Source organism: Heloderma suspectum, chromosome 4 (genome assembly GCF_057233095.1).
Source record: "Heloderma suspectum isolate Gila_16-S chromosome 4, 16-S_ref, whole genome shotgun sequence".
Classification (NCBI taxonomy): Eukaryota; Metazoa; Chordata; class Lepidosauria; order Squamata; family Helodermatidae; genus Heloderma; species Heloderma suspectum.
In genome coordinates this window covers 146404213-146425357 of record NC_139461.1, presented here as the reverse complement: position 1 = coordinate 146425357, position 21145 = coordinate 146404213, and the positions used below count along the sequence as shown (strand labels likewise).

Genomic DNA, 21145 nt, shown 5'->3' with positions numbered 1-21145 from the left:
TGGGTCACTGAGGTCAGAGCGACACACCCACAAAGGCCGGGCTACATGCTCCATGGGCAGGGCTAAGACAGCGAACCCAGTGCGATTGTGGAAACAGGTGAGTAATGGAGCCACCATAAGCAGGAAAAGTCGGACTATAAGCAGTCTCAGAAGAAGCGGTTTTTCAGCGATAAAATGAGACACTGGGGCTGAATGGCCATGATGTCATGGAACCACAGACACCCCACGGCACAGGCAGGTTGGTGGAAACACAGCCTAGGTTAGGTAGGGGAATCCGCCCTGGTACTTATTATGGCCAGGGTATTTCCCATTTGTTTTTCTTTGTTTAAAATACTATATAAGCCCAGGGCTCTATTCTCTATTGTTCCACTGGTTCCCAACTCTCGCTTCCTCGCTGCAATCACTATCTGCTGAAATCCCTTTCCAAGCCACAGAACCATTTGCCACAGAATACCCAGTTTGGTTATCCTGAGCCACACGTCTGCTAAAGCAGAGCTCTGGCACTCAGCAGCTAGACGCTCAAGGCCCCTTTCCTACTGCAGCCTCAGGAGCTCATTGGCATCCCAGCCTCAGGATGGGAATTCACTGGAATCCCTGGAAAAGTACCTTTCTAATTTTGTCCTGTCATCTGGAAGTATTTTCCCTACAAACTGTGGCCGCCATCTCTTTTACTCACTTTCCTATAACGTGATTGTGTGTGGCAAGACCTGTGCTATACATAACTTTCCCTTGATTTTGTAATCCCCCTCCACACACACACTCCCTCTTCCAGAAATCTTAGAACTCCAAATTGCTTAGCTCCAACCCTGACAGTGCCTCAGACGCCACTACCCAGTTCACCCAGGTCAAAGTCAGTCATACTTGGCTGTGGCCAAGTTTTCTAAGTGTAAGAGTCCTTGCTTTGAACGCAGCGTGCACTCCTTAAGCTACTTTCCTCACCCCTGAATCCTGTGTATGGAGTTGCACGGCGGCTGTGTGCCTCATATGGGCCCCATTTGGCTGTGCACCTCATACATGCCCCATTTGGATGTGTGCTTCGTAAGTTGAGTGTGAATAGGATTGTCAGTTACATATAAGGGAATTAATTCCCTTTTGGTGTTCACTGTGTAAATTTCAAGTGTTGCGTAACCAGTAAGCCAACCTCCTTGGAAGTAGAACCTGTGTGTGAGTCTGTATCACTGTGATAAGTCTGCTAGGACATGCTACTGCCAAAGTCAAAAGATCCTTTTTGGAAGCAGATCTCAGATCATGTTAACATGTATCTGGGGAGGAAATGTATAAACAGCGTCTCCAGACTACAACTACAGGCTCATCCTTCCCCGTGCCCCCCATGCCAGACTCAGGCCATACTAGCAACCTACGCTCATAGAGGACTCTGGAAATGTCACCACAAAATAAGATTTAAAAATGGGGCAGGTGTGTGCGCATGTATTGAGGCTGTGGGATGACTTGTATAGACTCTCTTCGGTGGTGAGCATTTGTGAAGCTGCGATATTTAGGGTTGGCGGAGAATTTCTCCCCGAAACTTCGGGGGGCCGAGCGCCAACGTGTTCGGCCCCCCGAAGAAGTTTCGGGGAGAAATTCTCCGCACCCCCCCCCACACCCACCCCAGGACGGGACTTACCTTTCCCGAATGTCCCTCCTGGCGGTGGGTCCCGGTGGCGGTTCGTCGGGTCTTCGTCAGGGGCGGGGGCGGCAGCCAATCTTTCGACCGGCTGCCGCCACCATTCCAATAAAAGTAAAAAAAAAACAAAAAACGCCCCCGTGATAGGCTAAGTGACGATTTACGTAGCCTATCACGGCTGACTTTGCAGATCTAGCTGTGATAGGCTACATTAATCGTCACGTAGCCTATCACGGGGGCGTGTTTTGTTTTTTTTTACTTTTTATTTCACGGCCGGGCGAGGCGAGGCGCCTCCTCCCCAGCCTGAATTTCGGCTGGGCGAGGCGGGAAGCCTCCCCCCCAGCCTGAATTTCGGCTGGGCGAGGCGGGAAGCCTCCCCTCCCTGGCCTGAACTTCGGGGGGAGAGCAGCGAAGCGCCTCCCCCCCACCGCGAAAAGCTGCGAGACCAGGTAAGTGGCTTTCGTGCACTCCTAGCGATATTCTGAAAAAGGGTGTTATTAAGTCAGCAGAAGAGCGATCATGTCAGTTGGTGATGGGGGTGGAGTGGGCAGGAAAAAAGTAAGATGGCAATGGCATAGGATACATAGCATTATTCCTGGGGCAATCCACCCATCCCAGCTATGATCCGGGGGAATTCTCCCAGTCCTTGATCTGGCTGTAGTCACAGTATATGCAGTCAGCTGCATTAATCACAGTGTACTATGGACTCCTGGAACTTGGTGTGCTTCCAAATGAGGCTTTTAACCTGCCATTGCCCTGCCTCATTCATGGAAATTTATGGGTGGGGGGGGTTCCAATGTCATCGTGTTTCACTCTTAGCTCTCCTGTGTTTTCCCACTGTTTCCTCCATCTTTTTTCTTATTTCAGAAAAGCCATTAAGGAAGAAAAGATGGAATTGCTGCGCAATGCCTTCTGCTTGCTAGCACTAGGAGTCCTCTGTCTGGAAGCGCCCCTAAATCCCTTTCATTCACCTTGTAACCAATGGCCATGGTTTCATTCCTTACCTCTCCAGAACTGCTTAGGGCAGGGAACAGCGTCTGGTTCAGAAGAGAGGAGTTGCCTGCAAGAAACAGTCAATCCAAGGCATCAGTTCTTATCCTGCACCATCGTTCAGGTGGCTCAAAGACTGAAGGGGGCAGAATATCGTGTTGAAGAAAGTCCCAGATGCGTTGTTGGTTGAGTCTTGATTACTCATACAGGCTCCACACAAGTGTTGGCAATGTAACAGGGTTCTATACAGATCCTGGCAGATCTTTAAAACACAGGTCTGTAGCACGGTTTCTTCTCCTTCAAGGGAGTGAGGGTGTGTGTGTGTGTGGGGGAGGTCTGGATGCTGGGCAGTTCTTAAGTGGACAACGGACAGTTAATTCACTTTACTTGAATACAAAATGGCAAAATCAGTGATTTTTGACAGGACTGGATCAAATTCTGCAGGTCTGCTTTTCTGTGCTGCTGATTTCAGACTCAAGTGGACTGCCTGGGCCAACCAGAGCATCTCTTTAGGGGGCTGGGAGAGCCCTTTTAGCACTTGAAGTCGACGCAAGTCAGATGTGGGACTGCTTAGGCTGCATTGGTCTGCTCTGCACTGCTAACAAGGAGCCCTGTAACACCAGACCAGCTGCCTTAGAGAAAATGGGATGATGACCTGCTGTGGCCCTTCTCCACACGCTCCTACCATCGGAAGTGAGGTAGGCAGCTACCTGAGGCAGGGCCTTATCGGCTGCAGCAGCAGTGGCATCTCTCTCCCCAGGTATATTTGACAGGCATCCACATTAGGCTTTTGAGGCCACCTAAAGACTTGTAAGTTCTCCCATGCCTTTGGCACTTAGTGATTAAAATTTTCAGTGAGTGGTTGTGCTCTGTTCTCTGGGCACCGGTGGCATTTTTGGTTTCGGTTTTTACTCTACATTTGGTTTTTTGAATTTTATTGTGCTGCTTCTATACTGAACAGCTTTTATTTTATTTTATGTTATAAGCTGCCTTGGAGATGGTCAAAAAGAGATTGTGTGTGTGTGTGTGTGTGTGTGTGATATCAGTATTGTAATGAATAAATCATACAATAGAACTAATGTAGGCAGAGCATCTGTTGGCCTCCACTCCAGCCATCCCAATCCACCCATCGCAAGAGCACAGACTGCTCAACTTACCGCCCTCTGGCATACTGCAGGCGCAGCTATACAAGGTGACATCACCCATCTTGTAGTCCCAGTTGACTGGGTAGTGTTCCGCCAGGGACAGCATCTTCTTAACCGCATCATAGATGAAAATGAAGCTGATGAGGGCACAGAAGCCTTCCTCAGTGAAGCGTGTGAAATACTGCACCAAGTAACTGGCTTCAGTAGCCACCAGTATAAGGCCAAAGAAGGCCACCCAGAGGCCAATCCAGAGGCGGAATTCTAAATAATCCAAGTTGTAGTCTCTAGTAGGAAGGAGGAGCCAAAAGAATGTTCCTTAATGGGCTGGATTGTTTGCAAGACAGCTGTCAGCTTGACATGTTAATAGCCAGACCCTTCATCCATCTTTAGCACTTCTTGCCTAAGAATCTCAGCATGGAGGGGAAATGCTAGGAGTTACACTCGCAGCCATTTCATCCACTGAATGATATGGCCCTCTTGAACACAAGAGAAGACAGAGGGCATTTCTACACCAGCCTAAAATCCTGCATTTAAAGCAGGGCTTTCTGCTTCCGTTTTAAATGCAGGATCACAACTGATTCCCTTTACATGTGCTTCCTTCCCCCCCACCCTTGCCCCGTATCTGAGTCTTCCATTATCTGTCATTGATCTCGCTCCTCTTCTTGCCACTTTAACTCTTTTGATGGAGGAAACTTAAGTGGAACATAAGGGGGGGTAATTTGATAGCTCATTATCTGCGATCTATTTAAAAACAGAACAAAGGGCATTTAGTGCAGGAGGTTCATGGCAGGGTCACTGCGTCATGTAAAGAGCCTGCAGACGTCTGTGAAGGTGCAATCTCAATCGCAGGATAAAAGCCTGGTGTGAAGGAGCCCAGAAATTCAACGGTCACGGATGCTGAATCCCCATTGGTAATGGCCTCTTATCATCTTGCAACTTGGCTCACTTACAGGGGTATTTATTTATTTACTGAAAGGTGGTAAGAGATACTAGTCTGATGCCAGTCATTGCACACATTCACACTAATCATTTGATAACGGAACTTATCAAGTTGTGGGCAATGGTTTGCATGCCAAAGGGATGAAAGCATGTGAGCCTTTTCTGGTGGTCCCTACTGCACTGCTGAATTTGCTGCCCAAATGTAGCAGTGTGGCAAGAAAGTCATGTTTTTCCTTTAAAACAAAGCATGAGGGAAGCATGCACCTTGTTCTAAAGCAAAAAAGGGACTCCTGGAAGCCCCTAACTGCTAGAATGTTTCTCATAGCTGAAGCTCAAGAGTCAGGGCGTCCAGCTTGTTCAGCTGCCAGACCATGCTGAAGATATCGGAGTAGTGATGCCTGGTAGAGAAACATGGAATTAAGCCTCTGTTGTCCCCCTCGCTACACTTAAAATGACTGGTTTGCATCATCATTTTTATGGTGGGTAACTATGCTAGGGTGACTTTCTAACTGGGCTTTGGCCTGTTGAACCAGCCTTGTAAATGTTCTGACATGCCTCCCAATAACAGTGCACAACATCCAGATTTGACATGCATGCCAGTAAGACTTTTCAAGATACTGTGATCTGGGCACATATCAAATCACTCATAAGGGAAATTGTTCAACATGCCAAAATCTCTGGAAAAGTTCAGACTTGATGACTTTATCATACCACAGTTGCGCGCATGGTTCTTGAAATTGCCAACAACCAGCTGTGTTCAAATCTGAGCTCAGAAGGTGGAGTGGCAAATCTGTTGCTCAGAGTAAGGGCTCCTTCACACTGAGCTTTTATCCTGAGAATGAAATTGCTCCTTCACGGAAGTTTGCGGGCTCTTTCCATGATCATTCAAAGCATCTCCTGCACTAAATGCCCTTTGTTCCGTTTTTAAATAGATCACAGATAATGAGCTATCAAATTACCCCATTGTGTTCAGCTTCAGTTTCCTTTGTGAAAAAAGTCAAAGCGGCAAGAAGAGGAGTGAGATCAATGAAAGATAATGGAAGACTCAGATACGGGGAGAAGGAGGGGGAAGGGGGTAGGGGGAAAGGAAGCACATGAAAAAGGGAGTCGTAGTGATCCTGCATTTAAAACGGAAGCAGAAAGCCCTGTTTTAAATGCAGGATTTTCTGGAAGCGTAGAGATGCCCCAAATTGCAAGTGTGAGTGAGTCCATCAGGGCTAAAAGTTGATCTGAATACTGTGCGCTGGAGGGGGCATTAGCCAGTCAGCAAGCAGAGCACAACCCGCTGCAAACCTCTCTTGAATGATCCCCCATCATTTCCGTGGGGCTTGAGGAAGGGAGGCTCCTGAAGGCTTCTGCCCAATGTGATATGAGGTCTTACTTACTTGCTGAAGGAGAAAAGAAGTCTCTCAAAGACAAGGACAGGCCCAGTGCTGCTCAGGATGGTGAGAGGCTGGCCAGCAAACAGGCAGAAGAATGCTCCAGCAAAAGCAGTGCCCAGGAAACTCTCCAGCACACCCTAAATCATAGGAGGATGCATATGGCTCTGGTTGGTTGAATGAGGGCTGCATTCCAGTGCCCAAGTGATTGATCCAATTGGGCTGGTGGGCATGGGCTGCCCCCCCCCACACACACAGCACAACACACACCACTGGAACTGCCAGAGCTTCTGCCCTTCTACTGCACCCAAATGTCTGCTGAAGCAACCTATGGGTGGGTGGGGTAGAGAAGTGATGGCAGCCACAGAGGCATGGTGTGTGTATTACTAGCAGGGCCCTGGCACACACCTGCATGTTTTCTGTAGCATCTCCCAGCATTCCTCCAAAGGTGATTGCATTGGTGACTGTGGCCAAGTAGATGTAGAGGATTGTCGAAAAGCACTGGATGTTGAGGGCATCATAGAAATCACTGCCGTACCAAGGGGCTTTCCTTTGGATATCCTTCCATAGCCCTCCAAACAGTCTGCAAAAAAAAGCATTTCCTTCATATTGGGTTTTTCATTTGCTGTATATGGTTATTTTGGATGGGGTTTTTCCCCCTTTTAAAGCTGTAACCTTAGGAAAAGGCTAGAACGGAGTTCAACCTGCCTCCGATTCCAGGCCAGGGCAGCCCTGATACACAACGACCATTGCTCCTTCTCTTTCTCCTTACTTTGGAGGCCTGCAGCGGAAAGCTCCTTTCCTCCAATTACCCCGAGCCAGCCCTCCCTGGGACTTTTACCTTCCTGTCCTCTTCAGCTCCTCACTGACGTGCTGGTGCCCATGGGCATGGCTGTGTCGGTCATCCATGGCAGATATGTTCCCACTGGAGTGAGGACTCCATTCACGGAAGTGCATAGAGATCCTGCGAATGTAAGTAATGGGCACATTTGAAGGTAAGAACATCCTTGCATACAAACGAGCAGCATTCTCTTGGTGGCTGCTGATCCTCAAGTATATTTCCATTCTTGTCTGTCAGATTCTAGCTATCCCCTTCACCACCAACACTAGGACTTCCAATGGCTTGTATTACTTGAGGTTCAAGTAACAGAACCTCCCAGATGACTAGCTGAATAGAATGATATCTTATGGAGTCCACATGTTATCTGTAGTGAGGGTACCATTGCTGCACAGAGATATCATCTTACTACCGTCTCACCCCATTCCAAGTGCTTAAAAAAAACAGGCAGTACACACAGCCTTGAAGGAACCTTAAGGATGCCTGGTTGGCTCCCCACCCCCTGAAAAAAAAGAAAAGAAGCAGCTGTGTGGCAGAACAGAGCAACTACATTGCCCTCTTGCACTCATCCAGCATAGAAGGAAATAAAAACAAAGCAAACATCAATAATCGCTTGGCGGAACAAGGATTAGGTGGCTTGCCAGTGAGTGACGCAAGTGATGTTGAATAGGCAGCAGAACCTGCAACATGTGTGCACCCTTGGTCCAAACAAGCTCTTACTCGGCTGGAGAAGACAGGCCCATGGGGATTCCAAAATAAGCATTTTATGCTCCAGGCTTTTCCCCATAGATTTTTAGCTAAAATGATCTCAGATTCACTCAAATTTGACCAATCCTTTTATCTCCCATTTCCAGCTCCTCTCAGTATATACCTCTTCTGTGGTGAGGGCAAGAATTTGGGGGGCGCAATTCGGGTGGTTGGGTCCCATTTGCCTGGGGGTAGGACAGTCAGCTCATCCAAAAACTCATCAATTCCTGCAATGAGATCTTCTGTGCCTTTTGCTTTCCGGGCAACCCTCTGGAAAAGCTGGAAGGGAACAGCATTAGTCCCTGCTCTGCCTTCTTACAGGCAAAAGCCAACATCACACTCTCCACAGGAACACATCCAGGCAAAATGCAAGGGCTTGCGGTGGACTTGGTTTCATATTCATGTGGCAAAAACAGCATATGACCCACCTCATACACTGTAAAATGCCAAGAAAACAGTCCACCTGGCTTGCTCTGTTGCTAGAAATAGGGCTGCCACCTTTTAACCTGGGAAATTATGGCTAATCCAGCCATTTGTGGCAAAGCTGGTAGGATATCAACAGTGCAATCCTATACAAGACCACTCAGAAGTCTGTTCCATTGAGTTCAATGGGGCTTACTCCCAGGTAAGTGGGCATCTATAGGATTGCAGCCTAAGGGGCTTATTGAGGCTATAAAGCATAATCACAGCCATCAAGTCACCTCATTGTAATTATTAAATACGCAGCTAAAAAATAAGTCACTAACGCCTAATTGTCATCCCTTATTAACCTACATAGCAATTTGGAGTTTTAAGAGAAAGAGATTAGTACTATGCATTATATTTCTACAAAAACAGCTTATCCTGATTAGTTATCTTTATTATTTTAAAGAAGATTTGCTACTGCTCTTTGCTGCTTCTCCTCTAAAGTCTAGAGGACCTTTCCCCCTAAGACACATATATTTGAAACAACAGACAGGACTGTTTGAGATTTGCTCAGTCACACAATTCTGCCTTCAGGCAAATAAGTGGATAAAAGTAGCACCATCATTCTATCCCAAAACTGTAGTGCACATATCCCAGCCTGGCAACAGCAATTCCATGCACCCCTCTGCCACCCAAACTCACCTCATCTGTCAGGAGAGTGGCCACAGCTCTGCCAATTTCATGGTAGGCCTTCACTTTGGCTCTGGGACCCAACAGGATAAAGAGGAACCTAGACAGAGCCACACAGATGTCATAAGTGCTGCTGCTGCCCACCACAGATGAGCAAGTCCTCACTTCCTTCCTTTTGGAGCAAGCAGGACACTGAGGCGACAACCCTATCCTCAGCCAAGCAGGTGGGAAGTCGTAAGGCACCAGGGGACTTGAACGGGATACACAGGCAGCAGGGCCTAGCAGGGCCTTACTCCCTGCACCTCTCAGGGGTTGCTGAAGGAGCTACAGCCGGATCCTTGCTCTACTGCAGTGCCACCAATATAATAGCCAGGGAGAGTACTGCTGCTCATCACAGCCTGAGGAGCCAAGAAGGGCCTGACTGGCTCTATAGAACTGTTGTTCTAGGCTTGGTTCTTCAGTCTGGCCAACTCATGCTTTGGGCTGCCCTCCTGGATCTGGAACCTGACCACACTTCTGCCTCGGGGTCTTTTCCTCCTCATCCGCCTCCTCTCAAAACAGACCCCCAGCCTCTCATTGACCACATTATCTGCCTCTGGCCCTATGAATCTTGGCCAGCCTGCCCCAGGACTGGACCCCCCAGCGCATTCTGTCTCAGGGTTTGGCCAAGGCCTGAAGGAAGTGGGTGTAATCCTGCCTAGCCAGGATGCAGTAACCATGCCTTGTTGCTGGCCACACTCCTCCCAAAGCCAGCAAAGGTGGTATCTGGTCAGGACCAGCTATTGCGCCCACAGCCTAACCTTTGCATAGATTGAGAAGGATGTTCCAGAACAGCCTGAATAGAGGCCTCACAGAAGCCAGTGAGCCAGCTGAAATGGCCCTTCCAGTAATTTCAGCCACTGGGGAGCTACTGTGCCAGAGGCCACTAGGGCTCTCCTCACAGCTGAGTTTTTAAGCAGGGTCATTCCTCTTTAATCACTGGTTTTCACGGGAGCTTTAGATGACACCGCTGCTCTCCTGCTGCTATCTCACAGCTTTCCTTCCCTCTTCCCGAGTTATCTGAGAATGGGGAAAACCCAGCATTTTCTGTGCTTGCAATTGAAATCGCCATTTCCCCTGTGTGTATTTCCCCTTTAGCGCTTTGTCCCGCTTTGTGTGGGCATGACAACAGATTGGTGGGAAGTGGGGGCAGGTCACTGACCAGGCTTCCAGTGACCATTTTTGCCTCTCTCCCATTCCACTATGGCCTCCTAGATTCCCTTGAACACAGCAATGCTTATTTATGAGTAAACTCATTGGCTGTAAGGCTTTCCTTTCCTGGGAGTAAGTGCCACTGAAATCTGTGTGGCTTGCTTCTGAGTAGGCATGCACAGGAGTGCATCCTCTTCATTGCATTTACTTGGAACTTTCTCCTCCCATTGACTTCACTGACTGCTTCTTCTCCCTTTTGCTCACCAGTTTGATGGGCTTTTTTCCTCCCAAGGTGGATGGGGGAGTCTCCCTTCTCAGCCACACAGGAGAACAGCTTGACAGTTAGGATTTCAATGGGTATTAAAAGTGCCTTTTCTCCTCCCCTGAATAAATTCATCATGCAGAGTTTGGAATGGACTTTTTAATAGTTTCCTTTTGGGGTGTGGAGTTGTTTTAGATAAGGCAGTAATGCTGAAGTGGTTTTCCATTGTACTCCCTCCCACCTAGCCAGCCACTATCTCTTCTCCTAGCCTACCTTGCAGGGTTGTTGGGAAGGCAGAATAAGTGGGAAGAGCAACAACAGCGTGGGAGGGGGGAACCAAGCTGGGTCTAATGAAGAAGGTGTCCCCTGTGAAGCAGTCACCGTGGGGCAGGGCTGCTAGGGCTGGCTTGGTGCATTGACTGTATACAAGTCCGTTTGTGGATTTCTTACTTCTGTAGTTGGGAACCCGGAAAGCGGTATGCCCTTCAAACTCAGTAGTGCAAGCAATGCACTGCATCTCATTCCATCACACACTGACATATTTAGCAGAGAAGGACTAGCAGCACCAGCAACCTTGGGGTAGGCCACCGAGAAGACTCTCTCTCCCTCGGAGGAAGGAGGGGACCAGCTCCCATGGCCCCCTATCCCGGCCACTAGAAGGGCTTCTGACTTCCCTCCTGCTGTGAAGGATTGGAGGGACAGGCGGAGCCATCAATCATGTTACAGGAACCAATGACCGGGGAGGGGAAGGGGCATGGGGCCAGCAGCCCCCTTCTGTCCTGATGTTCCGTGCAGCTCCGCCCAGCCACAAAAAGGTACAGAGCGAAGGGACACGCTATAAGAGATGCCTGTATACAGGGCCAGTGGAAATCCCAGAAAGGATCTGGAATCAAAAGGACCAGTTGTAGTGGAATAAAATGTCAGATGTGAAGAGAGCCTAGAAGGCTCTAGGGTCATGTGACTTGCCTGCCTGCCTGCTTGTTACCTGCTGGGGAAATCAACTTCTGTCAAGCTGCCAAGAAGTACAGAGTCCTGCAGACGCACAAAAGCAATGAAAGGTTTCTCCAGAAAGCTGGCTTCTCCTACAAGAATGTTGGCCACTTCAGCCCCTGCTGGAATCTTCTTCTTAAAGTGATTTTTCAGCTGTAATGAAAGCAAATCCAGGGTTGGTGACCCACAGCTCAGAAAGTGAGAGCGAGGTGACTGAACTGGTGTGGGGGGCTGTACAGAGGAGAGAAAGCCCTCTCTCCCTTAACTCTTCTTTAGTGGAACGTTCAAACTACCCCCGGTGCTGTATCCCATCCCCACTCTCAAGCACTGCAGCACTGCATTACTACAGGAAAATGGGGGGCAAGGGAGGGTCAAGAAATGGAATGACCCTGGTGCACAGGAGGGAGCAGCTTTGCTGGCATTCTAACATATGAGCGCGCGCGTGCGCACACGCACACAATGGCACAGACACGTTGTGTGTGTGTGTTACCCATCACTAGTAAAGCCAGGGGATCTGACCAGTAGGTGCCCCCCAGACACTCTCCTAACCACATGTCTCACTGCGCGCACAGTCACAGGTGCCAAAGGCTGTGCTGGCAGGGTGGGGAAGGGGGGTCAGGATTCATTTTCCCAGCAACTGCACATTACAGTTTGATGAAACAATGCCATTTCCCTGTAACTGATGTGGATGGAAGGGGAACATCATAGGGATGCTGCTGTGACCACTGTCCATTACTGGTGCTAAAAAAGCATAATCTGGAAGGTCCTTCTGCCTCACAGCAAACTGTAATGAACACTGCCAGCAAGGTGTCCAGAAATAACGGACATTCTGAGGAGGTATATTTTCACTGACACTGTGCCAAGACAGGGGCTGCTCATGCATTTCATTTTATGCGAACCGAGAACTACCGGAAGTGCAAGCTGGGTTTAAAAGAGGCAGAGGAACTAGAGATCAAATCGCCAACATTCGCTGCATCATGGAGAAAGCAAGAGAATTCCAGAAAAACATCTATTTCTGCTTCATTGACTACGCTAAAGCCTTTGATTGTGTGGATCACAACAAACTGTGGCAAATTCTTAAAGTGATGGGAGTACCAGACCACCTTACCTGTCTCCTGAGAAACCTGTACGAGGGTCAAGAAGCAACAGTAAGAACCAGACATGGAACAACCGATTGGTTCAAAATTGGGAAAGGAGTACGACAAGGCTGCATATTGTCACCCTGCTTATTTAACTTATATGCAGAGTACATCATGAGAAATGCCGGGTTGGATAAATCACAGGTTGGAATTAAGATTGCTGGGAGAATTATCAACAACCTCAGATACGCAGACGATACCACCCTAATGGCAGAAAGCGAAGAGGATCTAAAGAGCCTCTTGTTGAGGGTGAAAGAGGAGAGTGCAAAAGCTGGTTTGAAACTCAACATTAAAAAAACGAAGATCATGGCATCTGGCCCCATCACTTCCTGGCATATAGAAGGGGAAGAAATGGAAGCAGTGACAGATTTTACTTTCTTGGGCTCCAAGATCACCGCAGACGGTGACTGTAGCCATGAAATTAAAAGACGCTTGCTCCTTGGGAGGAAAGCTATGGCCAACCTAGACAGCATAGTAAGAAGCAGAGACATCACCTTGCCGACAAAGGTCCGTCTAATCAAAGCTATGGTTTTCCCAGTAGCAACGTATGGCTGTGAGAGCTGGACTATAAGGAAGGCTGAGCACCGAAGAATTGATGCTTTCGAACTGTGGTGCTGGAGAAGACTCTTACGAGTCCCCTGGACTGCAAGGAGGTCAAATCAGTCCATCCTAAAGGAAATCAACCCTGAGTGCTCATTGGAAGGACAGATAATGAAGCTGAAGCTCCAATATTTTGGCCACCTAATGCGAAGAAAAAACTCCCTGGAAAAGACCCTGATGCTGGGAAAGACTGAAGGCAAAAGGAGAAGGGGACGGCAGAGGATGAGATGGCTAGATAGCATCACCGATACAATGAATATGAACTTGAGCACGCTCCGGGAGAGAGCACAGGACAGGAAGGCCTGGCGTGCTATGGTCCATGGGGTCACGAAGAGTCGGACAAGACTGAACGACTGAACAACAACAAAGATAAAGGTCAAATTCACACACTCACAGTAGTCAAATTCACAGGTCAAATTCGCACACGCACACATCACAGGTCAAATTCTCTCTCTCTCTCTCTCTCTCACACACACACACACACACACACACACTTTTTAAACTCATCCAACGAAAAGCATGATATTAGTAGATTCTGCAGTAGTCAGGAAGGACCTCAGCAAGTGCAAAACAGCATTGTACTGGCAGCCAGGGTCAGTGGGTTCACTCTTCTTCTGTAGCATATTTTATTTTATTTAAGAATTAAGCCTTGGTGAGTTTCTGGGCAGTTGGCCAACCTTCCTCTATTCCAGGAATACCCACCTCTGTTTAATTCCTTGTTGTAAAAGGTATCCTTCATTTGATAAAGTCCCAACTATTTTTCAGAGCTGACACCTAGAAGCAGGTATGGCTTTTCAGAGCTATGAGAAGACTGGACGGGATTAAATGGAATCCTTGGGCAGGGGAGGATATTTCTCCACCACAGGGAGCATCAAGGAGCCCTCATAAGAAATCCTTGAAGTGCTTTGCAATGTTTTCCCTGTTTTAAAATTTAACGTACATTACTTACCTGTTCTTTTAGGGGCACCTCTGAGACCTCACCCTTTGGATCAGAGTGGCTTTTAGCTTTGTCTGCAACAGAAATTAAAAACAACAGAGGAAACTCTATAATTCTTCTAAACATAACCATCCCTAAACACCACAGTTGGGTTACTGTTGTTTTGCATTGTCTTTACAAGACAGAGGAGTCTTTATAAATCATTTTATAAGCTGACTCATAAGGAGGAATGAAGAAGAAAACATCATCTTCCACCAGGTATCAACTTCAGCTAGTACCAGCTGCTCTTGCAGCCCACAAATCCCAGTCTCTTCTGCCATGACATGACCACTTAGCCAATTCACCTTATGTCAGCACTGCAAAACTTATTGCACACTTTGGTGTGACTGGAGAACCCTCTCCACCTGACTCTACAAATGCTCCAAGGGCAGCCCTTTAACTCTGCTCATTATACACATCTATTCCTGCTGTTCCAGTAATGTTCCAATGAAAGGTTTTTTAAAAATAGGAGGCAGCAGTGTTCTACTGCTTGGCATGCTGGGTTAAGTATCCAAGTGCACTTCTATGCCTGTCTGCTCAGAACTAAGTCCACTGAGTCGAATGAGAGTTACTCTCAGGTAAGTGTGCATAGGATGGCAGCTTAGGTCTGTGATCTGCTCTAGCAGGCGATTAGATCCATGACTTGGCAAAGCTCAGCCAAGAAGGGGAGCAAATGCTATATTGCCAACCGCTGGTCTTCAGTATATCAGTGCTAAACAACGTCTGTTACAGGAGGAGGCAACCTTTTGCCCCTTTGAGGTAAAGGGGTGATTCGCCTCATGCCTGAATGGGATTTTGATACCACTCAAATGGTGCTTTACTAGCTTAGGGCCAGTCCTCTGATCTGCCATACTTTGAGTTCAGAAGCAAGGGGGAGGACTTAACCATGGTGCAACAGCCACATACCAGAGCAGGAGGCCATGGCCATGTCAACCAGCAACCCCAGCTGAGATCTGGTTGTATGGTGCCGAGTTTTGAGGAGCAAGACACTGACAAGTTCCCTCAGGAGTTCTGGCTGGAAGGCGTGGTTCTCCATGTGGGCCTCAATCACCGTCTCTTGAACACAAAATGAACACAAGTTGAGTCCATTAAAAAAAAAAGTTTCATTTGCTGTAACTGTGTTCAACCTTTGGAATTTGCTGAAGAACATTTAATATCAATCACCACCATATTAATAAGCAGTGGTTCATCCCTAATGAAATGGAAATAAATCTGAAAAGGATTTCTGTTTAAGCCATCCATCGACTTGACTGAAAATCAGAGCGTCCAACAGTTCAGGTTTGATCACTTTACTAAATTAGGGGCACAATCCTAAGCATGTTTAGACAGAACAAAGTCCTACAACTCCCAGCATGCCCCAGCAAGCATAGCTATGCAGGCTGGGACATGCTGGGAGTTGTAGGACTTTTTCCTGTCTAAATATGCATAGTATTGCTCCTTAAGACTGCAACCTTAAACACACTTACTAGGAAGTAAGCCCCACTGAGCACAGTGGGACTGACGTCTGCCTAATCATGCATAGGATTGAGCTGTTAAAAAAATCTGACTTTCCCATATTGTTCTGCCATGGACTCACTGAGTGGCCTTGGGCAAATCACTGTTTTTCCTCATCTGTAACAGAGGGACCACAATGACATATCATGTTAGGCAAAGCAAGACAAGGGGCTTCTCCACACAGAGGCTTTTTATCCTGCAATTCTACTGGGGCTTCTGCTTCCGGATTCTTTGTGGGATTAAGGTTGGCCCTTTACATTCACTACCCTTCCCCACCTTTATCTGTGAACGCTATATGTTTAATTTTACAGCAACTAGATGGCGCTGTAGCATAGCTCCTATTATTGCACGACTCGACTTCCTCTTTTTCATGGAGAAATTCAATGCACTGTATTTTAATGGCTCGTTATCTCCAATCTTAAAAAAGGGGGGATAAGGGTCAGAAGACATGGGAGAGACCCTGGAGGCTGATGACATTATGTAAAGGCCCCGCAAATTTCCATGAGTAACCAATCTCAATTGCAGGATAAAAGCCCCATGAGGAGAAGCCTAAAATATAACATGCCTTGAGCCTTTTGGAGCAAACAGGCAATATAGAGGTCTATGGGTAATTTTAATTTCTATGAATTCTTAGCATCAGAAACATAGAAGTTGAACAAGAACAGATGAGTTCTTTTAAGTCCAGAAGCCTTTTCCTACTTATTGTGTACATCTTTCTTAAATAAATAGGTTGTGTAGAAACTAGAGTGCCCCAACTGTTGTAACCTTTCCTCGTAGGGATGCTGCTCCAGCCCCCTGATAATTTCAGTTGCCCTTTTCTGCACCTTTTCCTACTCTATAATATTATTTTTGAGATGCAGTCACCAGAGCTGTACACAGTATTCCAAGGGGGCTGTACCATAGATTTGTATAAGAGCAATATGATATTGGCAGTTTCATTTTTGTTTCCCTTCCTGATGGTTCTCAACACGGAATTTGCCTCTTTCACAGCAGCTGCACACTGGATTGACGTTTTCATTGAGCAGTCCACCACAACCCCAGGACCCCTTTCCTGGTCAGTCACCAACAGCTCAGACCCCATGTGAAGCTGCGATTTTTTGTTTCCATGTACATTATTTTACACTTCGGGCGCTTCCAGACAGAGGGCTCCTAGTGCTACCAACCAGAAGGCATTATACAGCTATTCTGTATTTTCCTTCTTAATAGAATTTCTGTTGTAAGGAAAAAGATGGAAGAAGTGGTGGGAAAACAAGAGAGGGTTACACCTAGACAATGATAATGTCTGGACACCCACACCCTCCCAGTAAAATTCCATGAACGAGGCAGGGTGATGGTGCAATAAAAGCCCTTTCTGAAAGCGCCCTTACTTACACTGACCCTCATTTGCCATTGCTGCCCATTGACCCAGTTTGGAGAGATCTTATGGAGCTCTTCACAGTCCGCTTCAGATTTTCACCATTATTTCGCCAAATAATTTGGTACAATCCACAAACGTGGTCACCTCACTGCTCACTCCTAACTCCAGATCATTGAATAACAAGTAAAAAAGCACCGGTCCCAACACAGATCCTTGGAAGAACCTTCTTACCTATCTCCACTATAAGAACTGTGTGTTTATTTCTGCTCTCTGCTTCATGTTTTTAACCTGCCGTCTTATCCCATGACTGCTACATTTTGTGCAAGGCAACTGCTTGGTAAGGAGGCATGTCCTGTGTCCTGCAAAGCACCATGGGAGGCATCACTCCTCCTGGCTCAGGGAGCACCACGTGTGAAGTGACGGGAACATTTGTTCAAGGTGCTCATTGGATCAGAAGCATTGCAGCACCTGGGGAGCCATTTCTCCCCAGCAGGCGCCTTGCATGAAATGAGGAGATGCCCAAGAGGTCTCTGACATCTCGCAGGAACATTCTGTCACTACACCGCAGAAACTGCTGCTGGAAGAGACGCTGGAAGCAAGGGGCGGTGGCAATGGGAAGCCTAATCGGAGGGAAGCACAAGGCAGCACTGCTTTTGGGCTTCCCACCTGGTTAGCTGGCTCTCCGTGAGCATTAACTCAAGAAGCCAGCATCCTCTCATTTAGCTCTCCCAGAGGGCAGGATCCTCTCAAGCCAAATTGCAGAGAGTGGTGGGGGAAGGTGACGTCCTAGCTGGGGTCAGTCTGCTCCCCAAGGACTTTGACCAAGGAGAATCAAGCTCCCGGGCTGAGGACGTGGGCCACTCCTGCTTCCCCTTTCCCTTGCCTCCTTTGAGCACCCTGCAATGCTCAAAATCAAAGTAGCTAAATGGCAGCTTTTTAAACCAGAATTTTTCTTAATTCTGAAAACAAGTGCTTGTTCTAGAAATGGAAGCTGTCATGTCACAAAATAAGAAGGCTGTTTTTTGGAAAAGAAAAAAAAAGTGAGGTAAACTGGTGCTTCATTCAGATGGAGAGGTACCTTGCCAAATGGGTACAAGAGGACATAAATTCCAGTAACAGGCACAATTCCAGTACAGAACAGCAACTGCTGATAGACTAACATGAGAGTCCTACACAATTCCACAACCCAGAGCTATGGGCCCATTCAGATGTGCAAATGGGTGGCTCTGTTGGGCATGCAGGTCTTCACCTTTCAATTCAGCACAGCAGCATAATCATCACACAGTTTCCTTTGAGTCTCTTCAAAGGGAACTCTTGTAGGAGGCGCTCTTGTAGGCAGTGGAGCCCCATCTCCACCAGAAATTACTGAGGAGAGAGCGTGCTGAAGTTGACCCTAGAGATGTTCCCCCGCAGTGGGTCTTCCACATACTGTGTATGGGATCTGAGTGAAGCTGAAGGGGTTTGCTTTGGCTGGTTTGCCTGAGTTTAAATCAGCGTTTTCACAGAAGGGGTTGCACTAACAAGCCCACACTTGGCCAAGGGCGGATATGTTCCTCAGAAGGAGGTGGACCTATTCACACTTCCCACATACCAACTATTTGCTTAAAACTATGAGCTTCCAAGTCTAGCAGGACGGCTCCTTTCCTTAAACACGTCCTCAGCTCAAAGACACTGTGCAGAGACAGAGTTGTCACATGAGGTTTGCTCCAGCGTTCTCCTCCATCTTCCACTTTCTCTTCAAACTTTATCCACCTGCAATAGAAAAGTTGAGTTAATTCTATGACTGAGACCCTTCACATAGGGGAATTGCCATTTCTTATGCTTTAATCATAAGCCATGACCTCATGACCCAAGGACTTCACCAGAATTTCTATTTAATTCTCAAAAGAAAAGATACCAGCTATACCGGCCTCCATTCTCAGGGTCAGGCTCCAGGTGGTTCCGTTTTGGCACTACGGAGATCGCTGTTAAGCCCCAGTGGAGCAGGAGTGGGTGTGCAGTCAAGGCCAGGCAGGGTTCAAGAGCCAAGACAGAAGTCGGGGACTGGGAGCAGGAACTTTGGGAGCAAGAGCAAGCTCTGAGGAGCAAGCGAGGGCTTTACATGAGACCCTCCCCGCCTCCATGCCACACATGCCTTCTGTGCGCTCGACAGTGGTTCACATCAATGAGGGGCATGTGGTATCCTTATGTTTTCCAAACTCTGCCTTGTCTGTGTGATGGGTAGGGTGATGTCCTGGGAGTACTCCACAGGCGCCATGTCTTCCACACATATCTGATGCATGGGCACCATCAGCATGCTACACCACGACTGACGGGAGCTGACCGTTGCCAGGGGTGCTGCGGGAGTGCCGGCCAGCACCGCTCCATTATCTCTGCTACAAAGCTATGCTGTTTTGCTGTCAGGTCAACTCAATGTTTCTGTATCACAAAAATATTGCTTTACAATATAACACAAACATCCAAACAGATCCTCAAGGATGCTTTACAATACATTAACATTACATATCAAACTATCAGTTATATTCATTGCAGTCTATTCATTTATTGCTCGGGATTTGAGAATGAATCTTAGCTGCAAACAAGGCTACTTTAAGAATCACATTCTTGTTCACATTGGGGATGGGTGTGTGTATAATTGCTGGTTTCCTTTTCAGAGCCAGAGCAATTGCTCTCTTTTTTTTAATCGCAGATGTGAAATTTTACCCATAAAAAAATTAAAAAATAATGAGAAATTATTATTCTGCAAAGGCTGCAAAGAGGAAGCCACTAATTATAACCTACCAGCTCACTCAGACAGAACAAGAACTGTCTAATTGATCCAGGAATCCTGCAGGCATGGTGACTGAACAGGAAGCAACGGATTATTTGCTTGGAAATGGGGGGAAAGGAAGAAGCTACTCATCGAGGGGCAGTTGCAGGAACAAACAGGATTTGCTGAATGAGACGAACTTTTGAGTGAACAGAGTAGGATCCCATGGGGACAGGCACTGCTGGATTTTTAGGGAGAAAGTGCACTATATTAAGTGCCATTCAGAACCATGATGTTAATTCTGCTTCCAGCTGACAGTGGAAAACCAATGTCTCAGAAGCACTAAAGGGCCCCAGTGTGGTGGATGCATTGTAATTTTATCTCCTGTGTCCCATGAGTATATAGACCCATGCAGGCATTGAAAGAGGATGGCAAGGATCAGCCCCGGCACTAATCAAGCTCTGCCCCCATGGCGCAGGGCAACAATGACACAAGTCGTGTGGTTCCTGTCAAGGTTCTACTTATGACTTGGACCTTTTGAGCAACTCCTTAAGGATCTCTTGCCTCTTTAAGAGTATCATGTTTTTTCTTCTAAACTCTCTCTCCCCAGTAACGTGGGGTTTAGGCCGTAGACGTGGGGTTACTGACACTCTAGACACAGGGTTTAACTACAACAGTTAACTGGTAAATTTAAAGCAAACAAATTACGACTAAAGGCATTTACATAACAGAGCTGAGTGATACAAAAGGCATTAAAAGAAAATAAAAGTTGCAAAATGCAAGTTCCTTTACCCTAGCTGTCCTTAGACTTTCCTAGGCTGCTGCTTCTTGCTCACTTTTCAGACTGTGCTCTCACCTCAGGCTGTGTCTCTGCTCTTACTGGCTCTCTTGCTCTCTTTATATACTCTCTTCTCTCAAAACTGAAAGTACTGCTTCAGGCTTGAAGAAATTAAACTCATGTTGAGAAATGAAACTGTCGCTTAACTGGAGAAATGCAACTACTCCTCTCAGGGTTACCCCCTCCAAACAGAAAACTCCAGGCCTCTAAGCCTGACTTTTTCCCTTTGTCTCTGAAGGCCTCAGACCTTCACAGTTCCTATCCCTTGGACTCCAAAACTGGCAGCCTCCTTTCTCTCCTCTCCCTGACCCCAGAACCCTGCAGTGCCGCCCTGCTTGCCTACATGGGACTTCTTGTCCCTACATGGGACTTCTTAACCAGAGGCACTTTGACTTTTCCCTCTGCCCCCAGCTCCTCTGGTTGCTGCTGCTACCGTGGGGAGAGAGCAAGAGTAGGAGGAGCTACAATTCCATCAAGGCCCAGGTGAGGAGACCTGCCTTGTCCCAGGCAAGCAGAGCATCCATCTGCAAGGGCTTCTTGTTGTGACAGGCTATTTTTGGAGGGGGAGAATGTCGCCTGGCAGGTTGACCTTGCTGGGAGTGATTCCAAAAAGGTGAAGGTGAACTTTCTATTCCCTATGTATTGGAGGAGTAGAGAGTTAACATTCTAAAGATGCCCCTGGGGAGGGGTGTATGTGTGTGTGTTGGGAGGCTATTAGAGTTTTTGAATGTCCCAAGTAAGAATTGGAGACCTAAGTGCCCAGGAGAATTATATGGCTACCCTGAGCACTAG

The 21145-nt window shown here is 47.3% G+C and overlaps 1 protein-coding gene across 1 annotated transcript in view; it reads right to left on the bottom strand.

Moving 5' to 3' along the window:
• The window catches only part of SLC4A9 (solute carrier family 4 member 9), a 52046-nt gene extending 31434 nt beyond the window's left edge, over window positions 1-20612 (bottom strand). Inside the window, exons 1-12 of the mRNA XM_084850860.1 lie at window positions 20372-20612; window positions 18358-18518; window positions 14822-14971; window positions 13889-13950; window positions 11196-11353; window positions 8770-8857; window positions 7787-7941; window positions 6919-7041; window positions 6486-6660; window positions 6084-6217; window positions 3772-4043; window positions 2629-2684 (exon numbers count right to left, since the gene is read on the bottom strand). Of these exons, the coding sequence (XP_084706986.1) occupies window positions 2629-2684; window positions 3772-4043; window positions 6084-6217; window positions 6486-6660; window positions 6919-7041; window positions 7787-7941; window positions 8770-8857; window positions 11196-11353; window positions 13889-13950; window positions 14822-14951 (1353 nt within the window). The 5' untranslated portion in view covers window positions 14952-14971; window positions 18358-18518; window positions 20372-20612. The remainder of the gene's footprint in view (window positions 1-2628; window positions 2685-3771; window positions 4044-6083; window positions 6218-6485; window positions 6661-6918; window positions 7042-7786; window positions 7942-8769; window positions 8858-11195; window positions 11354-13888; window positions 13951-14821; window positions 14972-18357; window positions 18519-20371) is intronic.
• Window positions 20613-21145: the final 533 nt, after the last annotated feature.